This window comes from Geotrypetes seraphini, chromosome 2, assembly GCF_902459505.1.
Source record: "Geotrypetes seraphini chromosome 2, aGeoSer1.1, whole genome shotgun sequence".
Classification (NCBI taxonomy): Eukaryota; Metazoa; Chordata; class Amphibia; order Gymnophiona; family Dermophiidae; genus Geotrypetes; species Geotrypetes seraphini.
The window spans coordinates 254681514-254707800 of NC_047085.1; the positions used below are offsets into that span (position 1 = coordinate 254681514).

Genomic DNA, 26287 nt, shown 5'->3' on the forward strand with positions numbered 1-26287 from the left:
GGGCCGCAGCTACCACAACTAGACATTTCGTGAAAACCCTTGGAGAGGCCGCCAAGCCGAAGGGAAGGACACGATATTGGAGGTGAAGATCCCCCACCCAGAATCTCAGATACTGGCGAGAGGCTGGGTGTATGGGAATGTGCATGTATGCCTCCTTGAGGAGTCTAGTGAGCACAGCCAGTTCCCCTCATTCAAGAGGGGGTACAAGGTAGGAAGGGTGAGCATTCTGAACCGTTCTCTGACCAGAAATTTGTTCAGAGCCCGGAGGTCCAGGATTGGACACAGATCCCCTGTCTTCTTGGGTACCAGAAAGTACCTGGAATAAAATCCAGTATTCACTGGTCCGGAGGAACCTCCACATCCACCCGAAGGCGAAGAAGAGCCTGAGCCTCCTGCAGAAGGAGAGGCAGCTGAGACCGGGCAGAAGGAAACTCTCTAGGAGGAAGGTTCGGGGGCACTTGAATGAAGTGAAGGGAGTACCCTTCTCGGATGATGGAAAGCACCCAACTGTCGGTTGAAAGACTTTCCCAATGGGTATAGAAATGATGGAGACGACCCCCGATGGGGAGGGGGGAAGGCTCCAGGAGGAAGGGAGCTCGAAGGCTCACACTGGAATAGTCAAAAGGATGGCCCAGGTTTCGCCGGAGCTGGCGGCTAGGCCTTAGCTTGTTGCTGCTGCTGCTGTTGCAGCCGCTTCGAAGGAGGCCGAGAGAACGCAGGAGTAGATTTCTGAGGATACCTCCGGAGCGGAATCTTGTATTGCCGAGCCAGAGAGGTCTTCGGCTTAAGTCTCACCAGAGACGGGAAGGACCGTTCGTGTTCCGAGAGGCGCTTAGTGGCTGCCTCAATGGAATTATCAAACAGCTCATTTCCCATGCAAGGGAGATTGACTAGACGATCCTAGAGGTTCGGATCCATGTCCACAATCCTGAGCCAAGCGAGGAGACGCATGGCGATCGCAAACGCCGTGACCCTCAAGGACAACTTGAAGGCGTCATAGGCCGCCTGAAACATATAGAGGCGGAGCTGGGAGATAGGTCTCCTTGAGGAGACGAAACTCCTGACACCGAGAATCCGGTACATCCTCCCGGAACGAGCAGAAGGCATCCACACAGAACCGGAGGTAGGACGTGAAGATAAAACTATAGTTGAGGACACGGTTCGCCTTCATCGAATTTTGATAAAGACGGCAATCAAATTTGTCCATCGTACAGCCCTCCCTGCCCAGAGGGACAGCAGAGTAAACCGTCGAGGGGTTGCACTTCTTCAAGGAAGACCAAACCACCAAGGACTGGTGAGAAAGCTGAGAACTCTCAAACCCCTTAAGCGGGATCGTCCGGTAGAGGGACTCCAACTTGGAAGGAATGGCCGTGACCGCATAGAGGGGTCTCCAGGTTTTGGAGAAATGTTTGCTGGAGAACCTGGTGCAAAGGCCTTACCCATGTCAGAGATGAAATGAAACATAGAAATAGACGGCAGATAAGGGCCCACGGCCCATCTAGTCTGCCCACCTTAATGTCCCTCCCCTACCTTTGCCCTGTGAATAGATCCCATGTGCCGATCCCATTTGGCCTTAAAATCAGGCACGCTGCTGGCCTCAATCACCTGTAGTGGAAGACTATTCCAGCGATCAACCACTCTTTCAGTGAAAAAGAATTTCCTGGTGTCACCTCGTAGTTTCCCGCCCCTGATTTTCCACGGATGCCCTCTTGTTGTCGTGGGACCCTTGAAAAAGAAGATATCTTCCTCCGCCTCGATGCGGCCCGTAAGATACTTGAACGTCTCGATCATGTCCCCCCTCTCTCTGCGCTCCTCGAGCGAGTATAGCTGTAATTTGTCAAGCCATTTTTCGTATGGTAGATCCTTGAGTCCCGAGACCATCCGGGTGGCCATTCTTTGCACCGACTCCAGTCTCAGCACATCCTTGCGATAATGTGGCCTCCAGAATTGCACACAGTATTCCAGGTGGGGCCTCACCATGGATCTATACAATGGCATAATGACTTCCGCCTTACGACTGACGAAACCCCTTCGTATACAGCCCATGATTTGTCTTGCCTTGGACGAAGCCTGCTCCACTTGATTGGCAGACTTCATGTCCTCACTGACGATTACCCCCAAGTCTCGTTCTGCTACCGTTTTTGCTAGGATCTCGCCATTAAGGGTATAAGACTTGCATGGATTCTGGCTGCCCAGGTGCATAACTTTGCATTTTTTGGCATTGAAGTTGAGTTGCCATGTCCTAGACCAGGTGTGTCAAAGTCCCTCCTCGAGGGCCGGAATCCAGTCAGGTTTTCTGGATTTCCCCAATGAATATGCATTGAAAGCAGTGCATGCAAATAGATCTCATGCAGATTCATTGGGGAAATCCTGAAAACCCGACTGGATTCCAGCCCTCGAGGACCGACTTTGACACCTGTGTCCTAGACCATCGCTCCAGTAGGAGTAGGTCGTGCATCATGTTGTCGGGCACTGAATCTTCGTCTGTTGTGCATTTGCCCACTACATTACTCAGTTTGGCGTCATCGGCGAATAATGTTATTTTACCTCGAAGCCCTTCTGCCAAGTCTCTTATAAAGATGTTGAATAGGATTGGGCCCAAGACTGAGCCCTGTGGTACTCCACTAATCACCTCCGTCATTTCGGAGGGGGTGCCGTTCACCACCACCCTTTGGAGCCTACCTCCAAGCCAGCTCCCAACCCATTTCGTCAATGTGTTACCTAATCCTATAGAACTCATCTTGCTCAGTAACCTGCGGTGTGGTACGCTATCGAATGCTTTGCTAAAGTCCAGGTACACGATGTCCAGGGACTCCCCTATATCCAGCTTCCCCGTTACCCAGTCAAAGAAGCTGATCAGGTTGGATTGGCAGGATCTCCCCTTAGTAAATCCACGTTGTCGGGGATCCCGTAGATTCTCCTCATCCAGGATCTTATCTAATTGGTGTTTGATTAGAGTTTCCATTAGTTTGCTCACTATCGATGTTAGACTCACTGGTCTGTAGTTTGCTGTCTCCATCTTTGAGCCTTTCTTGTGGAGTGGAATGACGTTAGCCGTCCTCCAGTCCAACGGGACGCTGCCTGTACTAAGGGAGAGGTTGAAGAGCGCGGACAGTGGCTCCGCCAAGACATCACTCAGCTCCCTAAGCACCCTGGGGTGCAGGTTGTCCGGCCCCATTGCTTTGTTAACCTTGAGCTTTGAAGCTCACCGTAGACACTGCTGGGCGTAAACTCAAAGTTACTAAACGGGTCAACTGAGACAACCCGTCTGTAGCTGAGGGCCGAGCCCTGGCGCTTCTCGGGTGAAGACTGAGCAGAAGTATTCATTTAATAGTTGGGCTTTCTCCGAATCCTTTTCCACATAGTCTCCTTCTGGTTTTCTAAGACGTACAATCCCGCCTGAGTTTTTTCTTCTATCACTGATATACCTGAAGAAGGATTTATCTCCCTTCTGGATGTTCTTTGCTAGAGACTCCTCCATGAGGAATTTAGCCTCCCTGACTGCTGTTTTGACGGCTTTTGATTTGGCCAGGTAGTCTGCTCTAGAGTCCTGCTTCCCTGATTGTTTGTAAGAGATGAATGCTTTTTTCTTCTCCTTGATCAGGTCTGAGTAAACCACTGTGGCTTATTGTTCCTTCGCCGTTTACTTACTGATTTTACATAGCGGTTTGTTGCTTCTTGTATGGTTGCTTTCAAAGTCGACCACGTCTTCCACGTTATCGGTTTCTTCTTGGCTTTGTAGCGCCTGGTGAACGAAGTCTCCCATTTCTTTGAAATTTGTGTCCTTGAATTTGAGGACTTTGATTAGTGTAGTAGATTTAGTGAAACCTTTCCTGATATTGAACCATACCATGTTGTGGTCACTGGAGGCCAATGTGTCGCCCACCGAGACCTCTGTGACACTTTCTCCATTGGTAAGTATCAGGTCCAGTATTGCCTGATCCCTTGTCGGTTCCAACACCAGTTGCCTGAGGCTTGCTCCTTTCATAGAGTTTAATAGCCTCCTGCTGCTGCCGGAAGCAGAGGTAAGTGTAACCCAATCCACATCAGGCATGTTGAAGTCACCTAGCAATACTGTGTCCCCACGCAAGGTGATATTTTCTATATCTTCGATTATTTCCATATCCAGGTCATCCTGTTGTCTTGGGGGTCTGTAAATTACGCCAAGATACAAGCATTTGTCCTTCCCTCTGGCCAAATTAACCCAAAGGGATTCCTCAGTATACTGGACATCTGAGATTCTCGTGACCTTAATGTCATCTTTAGTATATAATGCTACACCCCCTCCCATCCTACCCTCTCTGTCCCGGCGAAGCAAGTTGTAACCCGGTATGACCATGTCCCACCCGTGGGAGTCTGTGAGCCAGTTTCGGATATCGCCACCACATCCAGGTCGGCATTCCTTATTTCTGTTTCCAATTCCAGGATCTTGTTTCCTAAACTGTGTGCATTGACGTACATAGACCTCCATGTTATATTTTTGTTATGTCTCAGTGGGGATATTCCTGTTTGAGCTATTTGAACACCTTTAGCATTGTTTGTGTTATTTGTGCTTTCCTGAGGCTCAGAACCACAATGTGTACTCTCCATATACCCAGAACTACAGTGTGTACTCCCCCTAGATCCGGAATTACAATGTGACCCATAAATATGATGTGACCCTACTCCCGACTCAAGTGTGTGCACTCACCCCTGACCCAGAATTTCGGTGTCTACTTTCCTCAGCCTCATAAATGTATTGGCATTTTAGTTCGCCTGGTATGTTGTTTGTGCCTGTACCCTCCCCCGACTTACCTAGTTTAAAGCCCTGTGGAGTAGGAGGAGTTTCGAAAAGAAGACTCAACCTCCTGAGGAGACCCCGAGCGAGATCTGGGGGCAGCCGAGAAAGAGGGAGAAATTTCCCTGGAATAGTAAGCCGGGGTCTCGGAGTCCTGCGAATGGGAGACCGAAGAGGCTCGACTAAAGTGTCTGGGGAGCGTTTAGGAATAACCCCATGCAAGATGGACCGGGGAAGACCCCGGGGTCCGAGGAAACAGCTGGCGAAGCGTCGGAGAAACTGGGCAAAGGAAAATTCCTCCACCGGTTTCGAAGAAGACCCCTTAGAGGCTGTCAGCCGCCTCGATGGGGAACATACACTAGAGTCCAATTCGAGGACAAGCATGTGCTTGGAAGGTTTCACAGTCGGAGACCTGCCCCAAAGGGGCGGAAAAGACCGGGGCTTTTTAGGAGGGGCAAGCCTCTACATAGTAGCGGAGGAAAAACGGCCCCCTGGCCTGGACCCTCGAAAAGTCACAGGTGACTCGGGGGATGAATAATCACTCGAGTGAACCTGACGAGTCTTGCGGGCATGGCCTCGAGATACGAGGGGACGCTCAGGCTGGTCAGACCGAGACTGGGTGGAGACCGAGGTCAGAGGCATCGAAGTCGGGACCAGTTGGCTCGCCACCTAGGAAAGCTGCGTGGTTAAGTATAGCCTTAAGCATGTCCTCGAACATAGGCACCGAGACCAAAGGTAATTGGGTCTTAGGTGCAGCAGTGCGCTCCTTTGGGAGCAACCTCGAGGAAGAGTATTCCCTATGTGAGGAGGCACGCTTAGAGTGATGTCTCGAAGATGCCGATGAGGCGACACTGACATGAGACTCCGAGGTAGACTTCTTTGCCGGCACATCTGATGAGGAAAGAAGGGACTTATCCGAGGACAGAGTAGCAGGAGGAGCCGAGGCCGGAGCCTTCGAGGCTGACGGGGATTTCGAGGCTGAGGCACCCAACGAGGGCTCCGAGGCCGAGCTCGAGGCCTGTCCCGAAGGATCCATAGAGCCAAAGAGTTGGAGAATCATGGCCACCCTCCTACAAAGAGCCCGCAGTTGTAAAGTTGCACAATGGGGACACGACTCAGCGCGGTGCTCTGCACCCAGGCACTCCACACACCAACGATGAGGGTCGGTGATGGAGATAACCCGGTTGCACTGAGTACAGTTTTTAAACCTGGAACGAGCCCGGGACATAAGAAGAAAATACTGCCGCGGCCCTGCGAGGCCAGGCGGCCAGCGCAAGACCGGAAACCCGGTCAAAAATATACGAACTGAAAAAAATGAAAAAGAAAGGAAACAAAGACACTGGCACAGCGACTCGATTGAAACTAACAAAACAAGCTGCGGTGCAAGAGGGACAACGATATCGCACGAAGCAAGGGAGCAGTGCTTCTGGCTCCACGGAAATCAGAGAACTGAGGCCACGCTGAGGGGCCCCTCCCGCCCTAGGTTGGGCGGGAGGGGCACGCACGCATGCGCGGGCCAATCGCAAGCTTGAAGGTCTTCAAGCAAGTCTGCTTGCGAAAACATCCGCTAGGGGACTCCGTCGGTGACATCACCCACATGTTGAGAATATGCTACCTGCTTATCCTGGGATAAAGCCCATTATCCTTGGGCCATTTGGAGCCTCTTTGCAGCCTGTGCTACCACCAAAGTTAGCAAGCTGTCTTGTAAATGATGGGACTCGCTGCTAGTCAGTGAGGTGGCTTGAGATCAGGTGGCTTGAGATCTCTGCTAGATGTACATACATATCCTGCTATAACTGACAAACCTTATTCTTAATGCATTGATACTTTGTCAATGAAAAGGATGAAATGTAGAAAATCTTGACTCTTTTCAAGATGAAAAATAAATAATTCCTCTTTATTCCACTTCATCATTGAATCTGGTATCTTGTCCTTTATTCTCAGTTTATGATGTCAACTGAGCTCCCTGCAGTGCATATATTATTGTCTAAGTTACCAGGTACTCCTTTTGTCTTCACAGCTTAATTTGCCAAGCAACTCAGGAAAATAAACTTCAAGCTAGGTCAATTTATCTTGGAAAATATACCCTCCAATTCTGTGTAAGAAACATGCTACTGAAAATTCAAATATGTTATAACTAATTCTAAATTGGGTCAGTACAACTCACCTTCTCAAAATAAGGCCCACTATCTGTGGATCCCATATCTTTGGAATTGGGGGGACGGAAGCCAGATCGATCCTTCCTTATCATGTCATTGAAATCACCAAGATTCATGCCTCTCTTCTCAGTCTCAAACTTCTTATCTGGGAGACTTCCTGAAAAGGGATGAGAGATCAAGAGAGATTTAGAAAGAATAAGCTTTGGTATTCACACAAATTACATCCCACACCATACAGGAAGAAAAAACAAACAAACCACATGGAACTGTTACATGTAATTAGGATTCTCTACCAGTACAAAAGATTCACATAGGTTATATGACCAGTTTGTGCTGACTTGAAACAGCTTCTTCAACTGGCAGTTTTGAATTTAAGATTTTAAACTGGTTGCTCAGCAAGCCCAGCAGTCTGCTCAAAACCTTCCCATTGTGTCCCCCCTATCAAAGACATCACGTCTTGTTCCTCCGATTTGTCTTTTGACATCATTATTATTCATTCCCAACACGCATGTTTTGTTAACTCTGACTGTCCTCCCAAACTGATTGATACTATGTTTGTAACTGCAATTATGCATATTTTAAAAAATTGGAAGTCAGCCTCTCTCCTTGATTATACCTTCTGGTGGAATTCCCTATGTTTATATCATAAATATGAATCCTATGCTTTTGAAAAACGATGTATTTCTGCCCTATCAACACGTTCTTCTGCTCCTATCTCTACTTGGAAATTTCTTGACAGATATATGCAATCATGCTAGTTAATCACTCCTGCTACTATTTCTGACTTCTCTCTTGTTGTTTTCCCTTTTTCTTTCTCCCTTTTTTCTATTTTGCTTCTAATGTCATTTATATGATTCAGGTATAATGGTTTCTTGTTCTGATTTTTATATTCTGGCTCAGTTACTTGTCTCAGTTATATGACCATCCTTGTTCTTTCTGGATTGTATATTTTCTACTTGTTGTTATCCCCAATCTTCAATAAAATTTTTGAACTTAAAAATAAATAAATAAATAAAAATAGAGTTACATATAAAAATGGATAAAAAAAAAAAAAAAATAATATATATATATATATATATAACTATACAAAATAGACCGATGAAGACTTTGGTGCTAATGAAACTGTGAATGAAAATTTCTAAGGTTGTTTATGGTTCCTCCCATCTTAGGCTACATTAGGCTGTGCTCTAAACTAAAACTTAGTTTTATAGACCGGGTCATCAACCAAATGGAGCTTGACTCGGTTAACAGTAAATGGTAACATAATACTTTAAGAGGACAGAAAGCAGAAAATCTAAATTAACAAAAGGGGCTAGTTTTCAAAATGTTTAGCAAACAGGAAAGTCATCAGAGCTTTCCGGAAATGAAGGAAAAATTATGTTCTTACCTGTTAATTTTCTTTCCTTTAGACGCAGCAGATGAATCCAGAGACCAATGGGATAGCCTACATCTACCAGCAGGCGGAGATAGAGAAACTATTTAACAGGTGGTCCTATTGGCTGGCACTCCTCCTGTATCTCCAGTATAGCTCCTTGCCCAAGCATCCGTAACCATCAATAGGCATAGCATGTAAAAAACTACTTTCCCATAACAAATCTCAAAAGGCAATAATACAGAATACCACCATCAATAATAACAAACTTCGAAAGTTGAAAAAGAAAAAACCGACACAATATCCAGAAAGGGTGAGGCTCTGGATTCATCTGCTGCGTCTAAAGGAAAAAAAATTAACAGGTAAGAACATAATTTTTCCTTCCTTAGCAACAGCAGCAGATGAATCCAGAGACCAATGGGATGTAGCAAAGCAATCCTCAATCTGGGTGGGAAGCAAACGTCTCTGCAACAACCGAAGTACTAAACGCATCCGCCCCCACATCCAACTGTTAATGCAGAGATAAAGCACTCTCGGAAGACCAAGTAGCCGCGAGACAAAACTCCTTCAAGGAAAAAACCTCTAGATCAAGTCCAAGAAGTAGCCATCGTTTCGGCAGAAAGGTTATGAAGTTCTCTCGCCAACCGCTTCCCTGCCATCAAGCAAGCGTAAATAACATCCTCCCGGACCCATCAAGCTTTAGACACCACCATACATTTGAGGCATCCTTTGAAGAATACAAAAAGGTGATCTAAACAACCACCAGTCGTTAGAAATCTAGCTCGGGAAGAACGTTACGCACTTTGAAAAAATGCAATCAATAAAAGCACGCCTCCCCATTTCATCTCCCAGGAAGAAGGAAGGAAAAGTGAGAGCGGCATAAAGAAAGGATGACACCTCGTTAAAAAGAAATGAAGGAACAGACAGAACTGACTCCCCCCCAAGAGTTTGTAAATCTGAAATAGGAAGCCCCGCCGAACAAGGCCTGCAACTCAGAAAACCGCCGAGCTGAAGTCATGGCCACAAGAAACCCCATGTTCAATGGCACAGCCCTTTAGCATCTCAAAAGACAAGGAAGAAATGAAGCCTTCAGTAAACTGCGAAGAAGTACCGTAAGACTATAAGCCGGACAGGGCTTTCCAAGAGGTGTACGAATATACCGTACTCAGTTTAGGAACTGAACTACATGAAGCTGAGAAGTAAGCAAAAAGAAAGATACCTAGCCCTTGTAACAAGCTAAGAATGGCCCTTGAAGCTAGGACTTGAACGCCAAGCCCTTGGCAATACATTTGTTCCAAAAAAGAACCCTGGAAGTGTACAACTGTGGAGAAGTACCCAAGAAAGGAAAAACCTCCAAAAGGAAGCAGAAGCCACAGTTGAAGATGTCTGTATCGCCTAGATAAGAGAAGAAACAACCTGCAACGCATAACTCTTACACGCCAGCCAAGACTTTTCAAAAGCTAGGCCGTACTACCAAAGTAGTATTAATATCCAGGTTGATCGGACCCCATGGGAGCAAATCCAGAGAGACCAGGAAACTCAATAGTTTTGGATAACACGCCTTCCTCAGGGGTCCTAATGAATTTAAGCATTAAATTCATTAGGACCCCTGAGGAAGGCGTGTTATCCGAAACATGGACCGTGTTGGGTCCCTTGGTTGGCTATAAGGTTGTATATGTTACTGCATTTACTAATAAACAACACCTGCATCTTGTACATTGTCTGCAGTCTGTTTGTTGTTTACTATTACTAACCTTTACACTTTCTAGAGTGCACACTGCACTGCACACCGTCACATACAATAAACGGGCCATGCTCAGATTTTGCAGAGAGAAAGCCTATCCAAACTCTCTTCCTGACCCTTAAAATGAGCTGCCAACAGAAGAGGAAGAAGAGGGTCCACCCATTGAAGTAGAACCATGACATTACCCGCCAATTGAGTACATCACCTACTGCCCAGGCTGTAGAGAAATACCACCATCATAATACTGACTGAAAAGACCCTCAGCGTCATACCGGAAGAAAGGTCTGAAGCTCCAGAAATGGTAGTCTGACCATGCTCCAGAGTAGAAGAATGAACAAGCAATGAGTTGCCTCCAAAGACCAGACTCGTGGATCTGAGGACGGAAGGCACCAAGCCCCCCAACCTGCCAGCCCGGGATGTTTGGTGACCAGGAGCCAGTCCAGCAAAGACTGAGGCATGCCTTTGAAAAGAGAAATCACGCTGAGCCACCAAAGCATACAGAGCAATGCTTGAGGAGCCCAACAAATAATGGGAGCCCTGAGATACCAGGAACCACCGGAACAAAAGCGACTGCTGAAGCGTTACAATGGGAAAGCAAGCCGAAGTTCCCAGTGGAGTCAGCAACATGGATCCTAGAACCTGTACAGAATCCCATACTCTTGGTCATGGTGACTGAAGAAGAATGCAACCCTGAGACTGTGACTCATCGCCCTAGTCTCAGGGAAGAAACACATTTCTCTCCTATATGAAGAAAAACAGCTTCTCGATATACCTATAAATAGTACAGGAGAAAAGAAACACGTGCAAATTCGAAGAGTCACTTCCAAAGAACTGAGGAAAAGAAACCACCCCTTTCGTGGCAGACAAATGGCCTGACTGGACGCCATCCGAATCAAGCAGCCAGTCAAGAAGAAAGTAGGAGAATTGCCTGGTAGTGCCAAAACGGTACCACTGCCCTCATTTTTCTAAAGCCTAGGGTAGGCGAAATGGCATGAGGCAAAATCGAAAGTGCTGCTCCAAGAGAGGCACGCAAACCAAGTGCCGATTAGGAGTCCATAGGAAAATGTAACTAGTCTCCCATTGTTTCTGCAGAAATGTGTAACCCTGAGAAACCAATTCAGCAGAATGTGATCCAGCCCCAGTCTGTCCAATGCCCCCATGCAGTAAATGGAACAATGTCCCTTAGTTCCTGAAGAACCTGAATGTCACCCCGGCCACATCCCCTTTTCAGATTAGCCCATTGCAACTGGTAGATACTTTTTTTTTTACAGTATCACCCTTTCCGAGTTGCGCATGTAACTTTTAATTAGTCCCAATTAGTGTCAAATTACGAGATGTCAATTGCCAATTATTGGTGCTGGCCAGGCCGATTAATCAATTAAGTTGTACGTGCACATCGACGATACGCAGTGATGTATGTGCCCAACTTTAAGTGCCATATACAGAATTTGGGGGGTAATTGCAAATTCTATAATGGCAGTTACGCACGCAACCGGCATTATAGAATACTAGCGTACGTCTGTATTTACACACCCAACTTTAGTGTTCTAAAACCACGCGCACAACTGCCTGGCACATCCACGACCTGCCCGCACCCCTGCCAGCTCCATGCCCCTTGACATTGCATGCCCTAAAACAGGGGTGGGGAACGAGGGCCGCAATCCAGTTTTCGGGATTCCCCCGATGAACATGCAAGAGATCTATTTGCATTCAATGGGAGCAGTGGGCGCAAACAGATCTCATGCACATTCACTGGAGAAATCCCAAAAACCCTGAGGACCAGTAACACTTAAAAGGGAAACACAAAACATAGAAACTCCAAGAACGAACCGAAAACCTGAGGAGGATGCAAAGTTGAAAGCATCCTGAAAAAAAAATTCACAGCCCCCTGACCTGACAATATAACGTCTTCCCCCTCAAGTGAAAGCCTGAAGAGTCAGTGGAAGAAGTCAAGATCCCCTCAGAACAAAGTGCCGAAGGTCAGGGAACAGCAGGAGGAGCACTATAGGGTCCATAAGAAACTAGCCTAAGAAAAATCAAGGCTCGCCAGGGAAAGAGGAGCATACTGGAACCATGAAAACAGTACTACCTCCATGCAATGTGAGCAAAAAACTTATTGTTTCATTAACTGAGGCAGGCAAGGAGACGGGCTTATAGAAGTAAGTGGCTTACCCAGGGCCAAAAGCTGTAGAATGCTGACTGCCAATTCTGTCTAGCACCTGCCATGAAAAAATGGCAGTGGTAAAATCTTGTGCGACAGGCTGTGCACCATAGAGGCTCCGCTGCCTCAGAAAGAAAGACAGCCCTGCCCATACGAAAAAGAAAAACGCCACTATGCTCCAAACTGCGCCTCAATAGATTATCACAACACCAGAACTGGAAATTATTTCTATAACACTACCACACACACAAAGCACTGCACAGAGAGCCGAAAAGAAAACATTCAAGTATGTATATGCTCTCTTTAGGGAGATCCTGAGAGAAAGAAAGAGAAACCCGCACCAAGAATCGGGTAATCTCTAGCTGTTAACAGCAACCTGCAGCAATGCACCTTCTGGCCACCCTGTGCAGAGAAAAGCTGAACTGGGCAGTGAAACAAACTGAAGTCTCCCTCCAATACGCTCTCAGGCCTAATAAGCATGACCCCCAAGTTACAAGAAGCACAAACACTCACCAAGCTCCCAAGTGCTGCAAAATGGGGCTGCACAACCTCCAACGTGTGGAACTCAAACAACAGGGAGGCCTTATTAAATAATAGCCTACACGCTGCAGCGCTGCTGGGTACTCTGCTGGCATTGAGCAATTCGTGCTACAATGAGCCTCCTGCCGCTCCAGGTCAGACCATCCGAAACCGAAGAGCACTGAGTGAAAAACACCCCCTGAAACGTCCTCAGGCCGTTCAAGATGGGCCCCATGCCAGCCGAACGCATATGAAATGAGAAGCAGCACTCGGGAGAAAACAAACCTGACAGACGCAGCTTTGACACTATTGTAATGCAGCCAACATGAACAAACAGACCACCACCAAAGTGGAGGAAAAAACAGTCTGGAGGAGAACAAACGCTGTGGCACCACCGACAGTGTAGGAAAATAAGTGTATGGCTCCCACGCATGGGAAATAACTGTTCATTCCATGCTCCGGTAAATACAAACCCAGAACTCTCTCAGTAAACATGCACTGCCCTGCCAACCTAGGCTGCCACAAAAGTGAAGTAAAAAAAAACCCAAAAAAACAGCTCGGGGAAAAAGTGCTTGAACGCTACAGCACTGCCGACAGCGTAAGAAAGAAGCGCGCGGGAAATAACCGTTCCTTCATGCTCCGGTAAACACATACCCGGAGCTCCCCACAGCCAACAGACACTCCTGTGCCGAAAGGAGTTAGGCATTGAACACCACCCAAAACCCAGCCTCACAACGTATGCGGCTAGAAATAAAATTGTTCACAGCAGTCACTCACCCGTGACGCCGGAACCCATAGAGGAAAGGCTCCCTCACAAACATATACCCGTGACTAACGAACCTGCAGCAAACAAGAAGCCTAACTAAAACATACTCCCAATAAACTCTGAGTCAGGGCTTGCAAGAGCCGGTTGAAGCCGGTTATTGCCGGTTGCTCAGCACTTCCAATTAAACAAATACCATAAATAGATTGTAACCTACCCTCTCTAACTGCATTCCATATGTATTTTTCATACAGTTCTTCACTGTCAGTTTAATTTCCATCCTATAAGTTCACATAGAATTTTTCTTTTTTCAACCATCTTTATTTTCTCTTCTTTATTAATTTCCAGGTACTTTAGTTAGATTGTGAGCCTTCGGGACAGTAAGGGAATTTTTTAAGTACCTTCTTACTTCTCATTTATAATCTTAATGTATATTTTCTTCAAACCGCTTAGAACCTAACGGATGTAGCGGTATATAAGAAATAAATTACATTACATTACATTACACTAGCAGGGCAGACATTGTATATATTCCCTGTGGTCTCTTTTTTTTTTTTTAATTAAGGGAAAGAATAAAAATATACATACATATAGAGACCCAGTCAGACCCTCTATCACTGGAGGGAGGGTGAGGCAGGGACCTGGGGAGGCCCAGGTGTAACCCCTAAAGCTGGCACTGTACAGCCAGACACCCCTGTCTCACTGAAGAGGAAACCTCAACAGGAGAAATAGTACTGATAACTCACTGAAGAGAAAATCTCAACAGGAGAAATAAGTTTCCAGTCACAGCCAGAATCCAGGAACTAGTTGAATAGCGACCATCATCTGCTGGGAGACAGAGCATACTGGAGATACAGGAGGAGTGTTAGCCAATAGGGCCACCTGTTAATCAGTTTCTCTATCTCCGCCTGCTGGTAGAAGTGGGCTATCCCATTTGTCTCTGGATTCATCTGCTGCTGTTGCTAAGGAAAGAAGGATCCCAAACTTCTTAGTACAAGCAGTAAGTTATTCCATAGCTCAGTCAATTTGAAAACGAAAAAGTAACTGAATCTGCTGGTAGATCTATTATTACCCGCTGCAGGATAATGGAGAAAAAAAAAGTTCCCTCAGACAAGCATGAAATTCCACTTCAAATGCTTGTTTCTTTGGACTTCCAAGTCAGACCTGAACAAACCTGAGACCCCAGACCCACACAGCACTTCAAGCACCTTCTTTGGAGGGGGGGGGGGGGGGTGGAACAGCCGGTACCTGTTACAGCCTTCAGAACTGACATGGGGCCACACAGCTTGTGCTCAAACTCCCAAAAACAAAAGGAGCAAGCTGTGCTCCAAGGGGAATGGTCTTCGAGCCACCAAAGGGTTAGGGCTGGCTGGCCAGGCAGGATCCCTCTCCTTAGCTCTCCTGGCTACAGACTTCTGACCACAGAGTCTGTATCTTATTCCAGGCAGAGCTGTCCCAGTCAAACTAAGAATCTCTGGAGCACCACAAGTCTCACAGTTCAGATGAAGTCCCAAAAATACAAAAAATCTAAATCAGAGCAAATCAGAAAGAAACATTCCAATTCATTTCTAGAAAGAAAAACTGAAGAGATGGTGCACAGTCCAGAAATGAAGGACGCAGAACTGAGAGAAAAAGGTAGATGATGCCTTCTACAAACTTGTGAGTAAAGGAGAACCCCCCCCCCCCCCCCCCCACTGGTTCAAGATTCACATGCCTTTTGCACTAGAAATGGGTATTATTAATGCTAAGTAAAACCCAAAAAGTCAAACAAGACAGAGAACCCACGGGTATAAAACAGTACAAAAGGAAGTGGGAACGGACAATGAACACTCCACTGAAGATCACCGATATAAAACCAACTTGTTTATTTCAGAAAAGGAACCAAGCAGAAGCTGTGCACCTGACACAGCACTGTGTTTCGGCGTCTGAGGAACGCCTGCATCAGGGGTCACTGTGGCGTATATGTTCACAGATGACAGGTCTGGGATAAAACTGGCATGTTTTTTTGTTTTTTTTTAAGTTCAAGAAGTTTTATTAAAAGTTTTTCAGTTACAGAACATAGAAATATATGTGGCATCATAATAAACATATACAAATCAGATTAATAAAGTTGAGTAACATACAATGCCTCTGGGAAAATGTGCATTCTGAATAACAACTAAAAAGAAAAAGAAGGAAGGTAAAGAAGATAAAGGAAAGCAAACAGAAAAAGTCTAAGCAGAAAGACCTGAATACAGTAGTACAAAACTCAGGTAACATCAGTGTGTCAGTAAAAGAAGCATACTACAGCGTTACTACAGACAATCATTAATAAGTTGGCAGCAGGTTCTACCCATATATGCAAATATAGTCAGAGCTATATAACCATATATGTCAATCAAGAGACCCTAAATCAGGGGTCTCAAAGTCCCTCCTTGAGGGCCGCAATCCAGTTGGGTTTTCATGATTTCCCCAATGAATATGCATGAGATCTATGTGCATGCACTGCTTTCAATGCATATTCATTGGGAAAATCCTGAAAACCCGACTGGATTGCGGCCCTCAAGGAGGGACTTTGAGATCCCTGCCCTAAACCATGACAAATCAATCCGTGAGAGGATAAGGCAGTTTAGCAAGATCCAACAAAGGGGCCCATATGCGTTCAAACTTTTTTAATGAGTAGGATCTTTCTGCTGCGATGCGTTCAAATTTGGCAGTCAAGCAAATTGTGTTCCACCATACATTATAATCCACAGATTCCAGATGTTTCCAAATGGATAGGATAAGTTTTATAACTGTGAGGATTAATATATGTTGCAGACTATCAGAGTCCCTGGAGAATATCAGTGAAGAATCTCGACCACCAACAATAATGGTATTAAAGTCCAAGGGGGAAGATATGTGAAGCAAGGAGCAGATGTCCGTCCAAACTTTAGACCAAAAGGTTCGAAGCATCGGGCAGTCAAACAACATATGACGAAGTGTACCACCTGTAGTACCACAGGACCAACATTTGTCTGACATGTTGGGACTGAGTTTAGATAGTCTACTAGGAGCCAATAAGTTCTGTGTAGAAGAAAAAAAGATGTTTGAAGGAAGGATGCAGCTCTACACACTGATGAAGTACGTGACCATAAAGATTGCCACACTTCCTCTGTTAGATCCAATTGCAGCTCAGAATTCCATCTATTCTCTACTTCTCGCGGTCTGGATAATTTTTTGAACCATATGAACTTGTACCATTGGGATGCCTCTTTCGGTTTATGAGTGATGGAGATACACAGAGAAAGAACACCCGGAATATCAGCAACCAATGGTGTAGAGCGAAACAGTCCTTGTATTGCGTGTTTGAGTTGAATCCATTGGAAGTACTGGATGTGTGGCAAGCCTGTATTACTGCATAGACTTTCGAATGTGATCCAGCCTGACTCATTATATAATTGTTTTATCTGCCAAATACCAACCCTTTGCCAAGATTTCCAATCAACCATATTTCTTTGTATTCTAATCAAGTCATTTCTCCACAGAGGGGAGTGAAGAGTATCCATCCAGGAGCAGACAAGCAGACCTTCTATTTGTTTGAATACAGTTCTCATGGTTGAGAGAAGGAAATCCTTACCACTCTCAGGATTGAGTAATTCCATGAACGGCAAGCATTGCAAATGATGAGGATAAAACCGGCCTCTTTCGAAAGGCAACCATAAATTATCAATTTGAGGCGAGGTGTCACAAAGAATCCAGCGAGAACCTTGTCTTAGTAAGAAAGCACAGTGATAATAAAAGAAGTCAGGAAAGTTAACTCCCCCATCTTTCTTACTTTGTTTTACTATATGGAGCGCTATTCTGGGAGTTCTATTATTCCATAAGTAATGAGATAAAGCCGAGTCAATTTTTTTATACAGAGAAGACTGGAGAAGCACTGGTAACATACTTAATGTATATATGATCTTGGGAGTTACACACCATTTTAATGGATTCCAATCGCCCCCACCAGGATAGATTTAATGGTGTCCATCTATTGACTTGGTCTTTAATGCTCTGTAATATATGTGAAGAGCAAAGTTCTATGGTAGAGTCAATAGAGTTACCAAAATATATTCCCAGATACTTTAATTTATTATCCAACCATTGGAAGTTATGATGTTTAACCTCAAAATGATGAACTAAGTAGTTCAGGGGCATAAGTTCAGTTTTGAAGATGTTAAGTTTGTAGCCCGACATTTTAGAGTAGTCTTGTATTGTGGACAGTAGAGCAGGAAGAGAATCGGGAGTTGTATATATGAGTACGTCGTCCGCATAAGCTGAAAACTTCACTTCCATGTTGCCACATTTAGTACCTTTGATGCTAGAATTATTGCGTATAGCGTGAAGAAACGGCTCAAGTGCAAGAGTGAAGAGGAGTGGAGATAGAGGGCAACCTTGTCTTGTGCCTCTAGATGGGTGGAATGAAGACGACAACACACCGTTTATCTGTATGTTAATAGTTGGAGCTGTGTATAGAATTTTAATCATGTTCATGAAGAGCTCATCAAATCCAAACCATTTCAAGGCCGCGAACAGATATTGCCATTCCACACGGTCAAATGCTTTTAGCCAGCACCAGTAGTGGAGTTTTGATGATATTTGCATGGTGAATTATATTAGCAAACATTCGAGAGTTGTCACTAGATAGGCGATTCAGCATGAAACCATTTTGTTCCATGCCTATAAATTTGGGGAGTACAGTCTGTAAGCGAGTAGCTATTATCTTCGCGTATATCTTTGCGTCAACATTGATGAGTGATAGTGGTCGATAGTTAGCGACATACAGAGGGTCTTTGCCTGGTTTAGGCAATACTATTATATTGGCCTCCGTAAATTAGAAGGATTTATCTTTGTCTTGTCTTGTAAATGTAGAAGGATTTATGGTTCACTTAGCAGTATTATAAACACGTTACGTCTCTGTTAAGTGGTCTAGAGAAAACCATAACCTTTTATTCAAGTTCAAATATCATGGTCTAATTATACGACACAAACCCAGGCTAATGAGAAATATCTTTATTATGAAAATAGAAAAATATAATTCACAAGCCAGCTGCAGAATCTAAGTATTGTTCAAAATATCTAATTACACAAATGAAACTCAGTACATGATTGTCACAATCTAATGGTTAGACAACTAAGTAAAACTTCTTGTTACACACACACTATTCCTTATAATAATAATCCCTGATTAGCAAATGATTATATTATCACCCAGGTAACTTTTCAACCCTTTACCTTTATAATTGATTCCTATCTAATTCCCAAGCTAATAAAAGTAATTTCCGTATGCTCACCCTTAATTAGCCTCTCCGGCACGATTAGGTGGAAGAGAAAACTTTTTGTCAGCTGGAAGACGTCAGGAATACCGTTGTAAAAGTTACACGTGTTGAAGATCCTTGATGAGGCTATAAATCATCAGCAATAAGTTCCGTTTATCTGTGCTAAGTTCAGAACAGTTTTTAAATGTCCGAATGTCTATCTCTTTGGCAGAGAATCACACGAGGTAACTTACAGGTCTAATTATTGAAAGAAAAAGTTTACAATTAGAACATCTGTGAGCAGATCTGAGCTTCCCCGGACCTTATCACAGACTAACTAATTATTAATTAATTAGCACCTTTCTTTTCTTGAATCTCATCAGATGACTTCCTCGGACCAATCCAGAAACAGAACTTGATGAATAGCCTTTCTGTATAAAGTATCATATATGCTGGAAGACCCAGGGCCGTTAGACAGATAAGAACAGAATAATTTCTTCAAGATTCACACTGTCCCATTATTAAAGCACAGATGAATGCCCTTGAATAGCAACATTCGGGTACATCCCCATAATGCATCAGGCAGAAACTGTAAAGCAGTGTACTTCTTACTTCTAGCAAAATTCATGCTTGAAAGTTGCTTGCAGAGAGAGAGATTCTTGAAACAATGGTTCAGGCTTGATGACATCATAGAGGCCTAACCTCAGGTGTGAATACGGAAATATCCCTACAGTCCCCCCTTTTGGAGGAGAAATAACTTCAATGGAGTCTATTTCACCTTCAACCTAACTAAGTAGGAAAGGATCGACAAGACCCAAGGTGATATAAAAATGCATAAACATAAGCAATACCATATAAATCAGCAATAAATCAAAGATATCAATAATCAATGGATAATAATCATAAAGGCAAGGGCAAAATATAAACCCAGCCAAATAAATGATAATAAAATCACTGAATAATGGCAATATATGATAAAATCAAAAATCATAACTACTTAGCAAGGCACAAAAGGTATGCCAAAGCAAAAGTTAAGACAGAAAGATCATAATCAAAAATACGGCTAGCAAAATTACTCTTTCATAGCCGCAATGAAATCATGCATTCTTAAGTCTGTATGTGATGGTTTCTGTTGAATAAGACGTCTAATCCGGATGGTCTCATAGAGTGCAAAAACAGAGAACCCAAATAAGAGAACCCACAGGATGGCAAAAATTGGAATAACAACAGTGATAAAAAGATCAATACTGCGGGTATCAACAACTTCATGTACATTGGAGGAGCCAATATGAAAGTCCTCGATATGAAGCTTATCATTATCAACTTTCAGTTCAATGGTGTGGGAAGGTTTTGTCATCAAATATTGTTCCACTTCAAGGGTAAAGTTGATGGAATGTCCACGGAAAACATCCAGGATTTCCAATTCAGTTTCAGTAGGAGTAGAGTCCAAATGGAAAAGAGAAACATCGAAAGAAGATGTTCTGAGTTGAATGCTGAACTTGAAAGTCAGAAAAAAAGTACAGTGGATATCTTTTGTGTTAAGTGTCCATCTTTAGTGACGCAACTTAATACTGTCCGGGCTCAGAAGGCAGATTTACAGCTTTCTTTATCTACTTGTCAGAAAAATCATGCTGAGGTTTCCAGGTTGCAGAATGAACTTGCAGACGTAACTTCTGCTTATGTTTGTCTGGGTGAAAAGTTAAACGCTACCGAACGTCTGTCTAATGATAAGGCAGCCCGTGCTGACAGACAATTATGTGCCTTACAAGCGGACTTTGTTGAGTCTCAGAAACGACTTTCCGAAAGCGAGTTACAGGTCAAAAAGCTAACTAACTCGTTATGTCAGGCAGATGCCGATAATTTGGCTCTGCGCCGGAATGTTCAAGATATATCTTTTCAAAGAACTTCGTTAGCTTCTGATGTGAAAGTTTTACAAGACAAGGTTGCTACTTTTTGTAGTGAGAGGGATATTCCAGCTCCCTTTCTTCCTATGTCGCCTCTTCATTTTCCTACACCGGCTCCTAGGACCGTCTTTCGTTCTTTTTACAGCTCTAGGGAGGAAGGTAGTAACAGGAATTCGCAGGAGTGTTCTGATTCTACTGCAGATGACTTGTTGCCTAGTAACAAACCCTGCCCTGAGAAATTAGTGACACTAGCTGAACGCCCAGTGCAGCAACCACGCCCTGTAAGGTCTATCTCAAATTCCTGTGACGTCACTGAACCTTCTGACTCTAAACCACGCCCGGTAAGGTCAGTTTACAGTGAGCCTAAACAACCACCAGATGGCACCAAAGCACCAGACATTTCACAACATACTCCACAAAGGTCACAGCACAATAATGAAACAGGGAAAGAAACTCAAAAGAAAGGAGGTAGTTATACTATACCACCCTATCACGTACAGATAATGAAGATGTTTAAACAAATGATAGAACCTTTTAGAGAGGGAACTAAGCTAACTATTGAAGCACATTTGGCCTCAATACATGAGTTCTTTGAGACTTATGCAGTGACAGAGGACAGTGATATGCTTCGTTTACTCCGTTGGTCCTTTGCTTCTGAGTGTTCTGAGACGTTGCGATCCATCATCACTGGTACTTCGGATGTGTTAGAGGTGGAACAACAACTCAAAAGACGTTATGGTACATACGCTGATTCCATTGAATCTCGCAAAGCTGCATTCCATTTGCGTTGTGGACTCCAAGGAAATCCCCGTGAATTTGCTTTCCGTCTGAAACGACATTTCTTTCCAGACAGGACTCCTTCTGAAGACGAACTGGAGTATGGAGAATTCCGATCTCTCTTTGCAAAAGCCTTGCCTGAATATATGAGTGTGGTTGTGGCTGGTATGAAAAAGGCCTCTTACTCATCGATCCTAGCCGTAGCCGAGGATTTCTATGATCATAAAGTCAGGGTTCCTGCAGGCCCATCTGAGAAACCGGTGCCCAAAGCACGATCGAAGGAACCTAAGCTGAGTGTATGCGCAGTTCAGACTTCACTTGCTTTGGAACCTAGTAGCTCTGTAGTTTCCACTCCAGGACCTGTTCCATCTCGTCCAGCGGACCAGACTTCCTCTTCTGATGCACCACCCAATAGGGATGGACCCAAGACACAGAAGAAGAGACGGCCCAATAAGCAACAGAAGCAGAGTGACCTCAGTGTGATAATGGAACAATTGGCTCAGGTGGTAGATCGTATTTCTGCCCTGGAATTGACTTCTAAACAATTGGCAGCATCTGTCCCCGTGAGAAAGGAACAGACCTCAAGGAGAATGGATAACAATATCAGTTACAGGCCTTCCGGAACTCGAGTGGTCAAGTCTGTAGTAACTGATACCCATGCTTCCATAGTAGACGACCTGGATGACACACCCGAATTGTTAGAGGATGATACCGCATGACTAGTCCGAGAACCAATTTCTCCACCCACTATTGTATCTTCTGTCCAAACAACATCTCCTGATGCTACACAAGACATAGATCTGGTACAATCCAGTGAATTATCTGAGAACACCGAGTGGCTTCCTTCGTGGGATTCCATTAAGTCACACAAGTATTTCTTGGGTAGGTTAACGCCTATGGGTCAACGGTACACTTTACCTTTGTTTCTCCAACAGGTTTTGTCTTGTCCCGGTTTACTTGATACGGCTTCCGAAGTGACTTTGATCACTCAGGGACTATTCCAACGTTTGCAGACTACCCTGGGTACCCAGAATACACTGTCGATTGTTCCCAGTGATTTGTCTTTGGTTGCATATGGACATCAGAACATTGAGACAGTTGGTCAAACTTGGCTAACCTTGCAGTTAGGCAAAATGAATGTTAAACACCCAGTGATTATTACCACTAGTCCAGGAGAGGAGTTTTTGATTGGAAACGATCTTTTGAAGAGATTGCGGCCTATTTTGGATTACGTCCAAGAAGTGGTCTGGGCTCAGGTGACTCGTCCCCTTCCTTTTGGAAAGGTACCAACTACACGCCTTCCCCAGGTTACCAGTACTGTGGAACGAAACGATACTTCAATTCGAATAAATTTCCTGCGTTCAGCGGATCCACACATTTTGGAGCTACGGTATGCCAATGTTCCAGAAGGGGGTCCCACAGACCGCGAGATTGTCAGCGTTCCCAAGGAACAAATATCTGACATTGTTCTCCAGGCTGACCATTTGGAGATTGTTCTGAAGTCTACGTTCCCCGTGCCAGATCCACCTCAAGAGACTGTCCAAGACCCGACCTCATCTGTTTCCAGTTCTTTGACCTCTCATCCTCGTCTACTGGCTGTACTTCACCAGGATGATACTGACTTGTTTGTTGATGTTCACCTGCACGGTTCTGTCCCAGTTCAAGCTCAACTGCTACTCCAGAGTGACATCTCCATGATTAGTGAATCTTTTTACTGTCAACTTCAGCGAACCACATCAGTTCCGTTTGTTCGGCGCCACTCTACTCACCTACCTATACCAGGTCAGGGGGTCAAGCCTCTTGTTGGGGTTTGTAGCCTTTCGCTGACCCTGGGTTCTAAGACTTTCACTCATCACTTTTCTGTGGTGAAAGGCCTATACACATCCTTGTGTTTAGGATCAGAATGTCTTGTTCGTCTAGGAGTCTACGTTGATTTGGTGAACGGTGTGCTTTGGAGCAGATTGCAAGGCACCCCGGTAGAAAATGTGGACCTGATGGATGGTCTGAAGGCTGGACAACTTCTTCCTCAAGTTTGTGAAGTGGTTTGTGCTGAAGACATCAAGATTCCTGGCCTTGTGCAGGATTTTGCTCTGCCTCTTCGTTTGGCCCATGGTCAACGCATGCTCGATGATATTGGCTTTTTCAACCCAAATTCCTCTTTTCTCGAGCATGGTCTTTCTCTAGGTGCTTTACCATGTCTTGAAGTACCTACCTCTTCTTTCCATGTATTGATTGTCAATGCTCAACCTACGGAAGTCTTTCTCTCCGCTGGAGAACATTTGGGTTTTCTAGTGGGTGAATCTTTTCCTGATGTTGAGGTAACATTGCCTATCATTGGCAGCTTGTCTTCCATTGTTGACCCCTGCCAGGGGGGGGATATACTGGACCATATTTTTACCTCACCTAAAGGACTCATTTCACTGGACTTCCTGTGGCCATATGATGCAACGACTTCCCATGTAACAGTGGATAATGATTTTTTGATTTTATCCAGGAAGTTAGCTCTGTCTGACCAATCCAAAGCGGTGAATGCCATTGATTCTTCATTTTTGCAAGAACAGATTGAAGACCAAGTGGAAATCTCTTCCAATCAACCTTTTTCTAAGTTTGATGCTATGGTAAAGGAACAAGTGGACCTAGCTGATGCGTGCTCTTCTGATGAAGAAAAGGCTCAGTTCACACAGTTGTTGTACAAGTATCGAGACCTTTTTGCAGTGGATTCTTATGACACTGGACTGACTGATCTACATGTGACCAAGATTCCTACGGATCTCCACAGTAAGCCCGTCTTCGTACGTCAGTATAAGATTCCTTTGGCCTCGTATGAGTCCGTGCAAGAGATACTTGATACCCTGGAAACTAGGGGTATCATTAGGCTTTGCAACAGTACATACAACTCACCCTTGTGGCCAATCCTGAAGAAGAATAACAGTTGGAGAATTGCCTTGGACTACCGACAGCTAAACAAGCGGGTACCCTTGTCTAGGTGGCCTATGGCCCATCTTGACCAGAGCTTGACTACCATCAAAGGAGCTAAGTATTTTACCAGTTTGGATTTAGCTTCTGGATTTTGGACAGTTCCTGTACATCCACCGGATCAATACAAACTAGCATTTACCTTTGGGAAGAAACAGTACACGTGGAATAGAACACCTTTTGGTTTTCTGAACTCTCCAGCTGAGTTCAACATATTTCTCCATAAAGCCCTTCCAGATGCGGAAGCTCGAGGAACTCTAGTCTATGTGGATGACATCCTGATCAAGAGTCCCACCTTTCAGAAACACCTGGAAGAGGTAGAACATGTGTTCCAACAATTGCAAAATGCAGGAGCTAAATTGACCCTTGCCAAAGGTCAATGGTGCCGAACATCTCTGAATTATTTAGGGTATGACATTTCCTCTGAAGGTCTTCGACCACAGAAGAAAAGGATACAGGCCCTACAACAGTTGAGGAAACCTACCAATTTGACGGAACTTCGTTCATTTTTAGGGATATGCAATTATTCTCGACAGTTCATAGATCAGTATGCAGAGATCTCTAGACCCTTGGTTGCCTTACTAAAGAAGGATGTACCTTGGACGTGGGGTCCTGAACAGGAAGATGCTATGCAAGAGATGAAAGATCAACTTAGTCGCTTTCCTTGCTTGTCCTACCCCGAGAGTGGTCGTGAATTCTTCATCGACCTAGGATTCTCCAAACACTCTATGAGTGCTATCCTGTACCAGAAATACGACTCTGACAAGCGTGTGGTGGCCTATGCAAGCAAAGGCTTCACCGATGTAGAGAAGAAGTATTCTGAATGTGAGAAAGCTCTACTGTCAACTGTTTGGGCTCTTCAACATTTTCGGAGTTATATCCAAGGAGAAAAACTCATTGTAGAGACTTGTCATCAACCCATTAGTTTCTTGGGTAGTGACAAGATCAAGACTGGTCGTGTCTCCAATAGCCGAATAGTCTCATGGACTTTGGCTCTCCAAGGATGGCCTTTACAGGTAAAGTATGCCCTGAAATATCGAAATACAGTAGCCCAAGGGATAGCAGAATTGCATGATTGTACAGAACAAGATTCTCTTACAGGTATACCGGAACCTGATGTTCCACCAGAAGAGGAGGAACCCCATCGTCATCATCTTTACGATGAACAGCTATGTGCCAATATACCTCAAGTCTACGTAGATGGCTGTGCCTTCCACCATACCTCGACCCATAATTTGGTTGCAGGAGTAGGTGTAGTGTGGAATGTCGACACACCTATGGAAACTTTGAAGTATAGATTGGGTGCTAAAACCAACCAATACGCAGAGATTGTAGCAGCCTTGGTCGCTGTACAGTCTGCGGTACAGAAGGGGATCCCAGAACTGATTATCTGTACAGATTCTGATTATGTGCGTCAAAACTTTGTGTCTCACTTACCCGTGTGGAAAAAGAAGGACATGTTAAATTCCAAAGGAAAGCCTGTCCATCATGGTGACTTGATTCTAGCCTTAGATCAATTGGTACGAGACAATGACATGACCATCTACTGGAAGAAAGTGAAAGGTCATGCTAAAGTTAATAGTTCTGACAAGATCGGAAATGACCTTGCGGATCAACTGGCCAAAGAAGGTGCTTTGTCAGGTGAACTATGGCAATGCCCTGAAGAGTTGTTTTCAATGGTACATGCTATTACTCGACGCCAAGCTAAACAGGTAGCTGAAACACCTGTAGTGCAGTGGGGTAATGATATTCCTTCCTTTGATCTTGTAACCGCTCAGAAGACCGATCTTATCCTAGGAAAGTTCTATAACTTCATACAGAATCCACAGGATCATCCATTGTCTGAAGACGACCAGAAGGATGAAGAACTCAGG

General features: G+C 44.6%; 1 protein-coding gene across 2 annotated transcripts in view; it reads right to left on the reverse strand.

The window, feature by feature from the left end:
* TNRC6B (trinucleotide repeat containing adaptor 6B) overlaps nucleotides 1-26287 on the reverse strand; it is a 712161-nt gene that overhangs the window by 277353 nt on the left and 408521 nt on the right. For both annotated transcript variants that reach the window (XM_033929420.1, XM_033929419.1), the window contains one exon: nucleotides 6945-7093. In XM_033929420.1, coding sequence (XP_033785311.1) covers nucleotides 6945-7093 — 149 coding nt within the window. The remainder of the gene's footprint in view (nucleotides 1-6944; nucleotides 7094-26287) is intronic.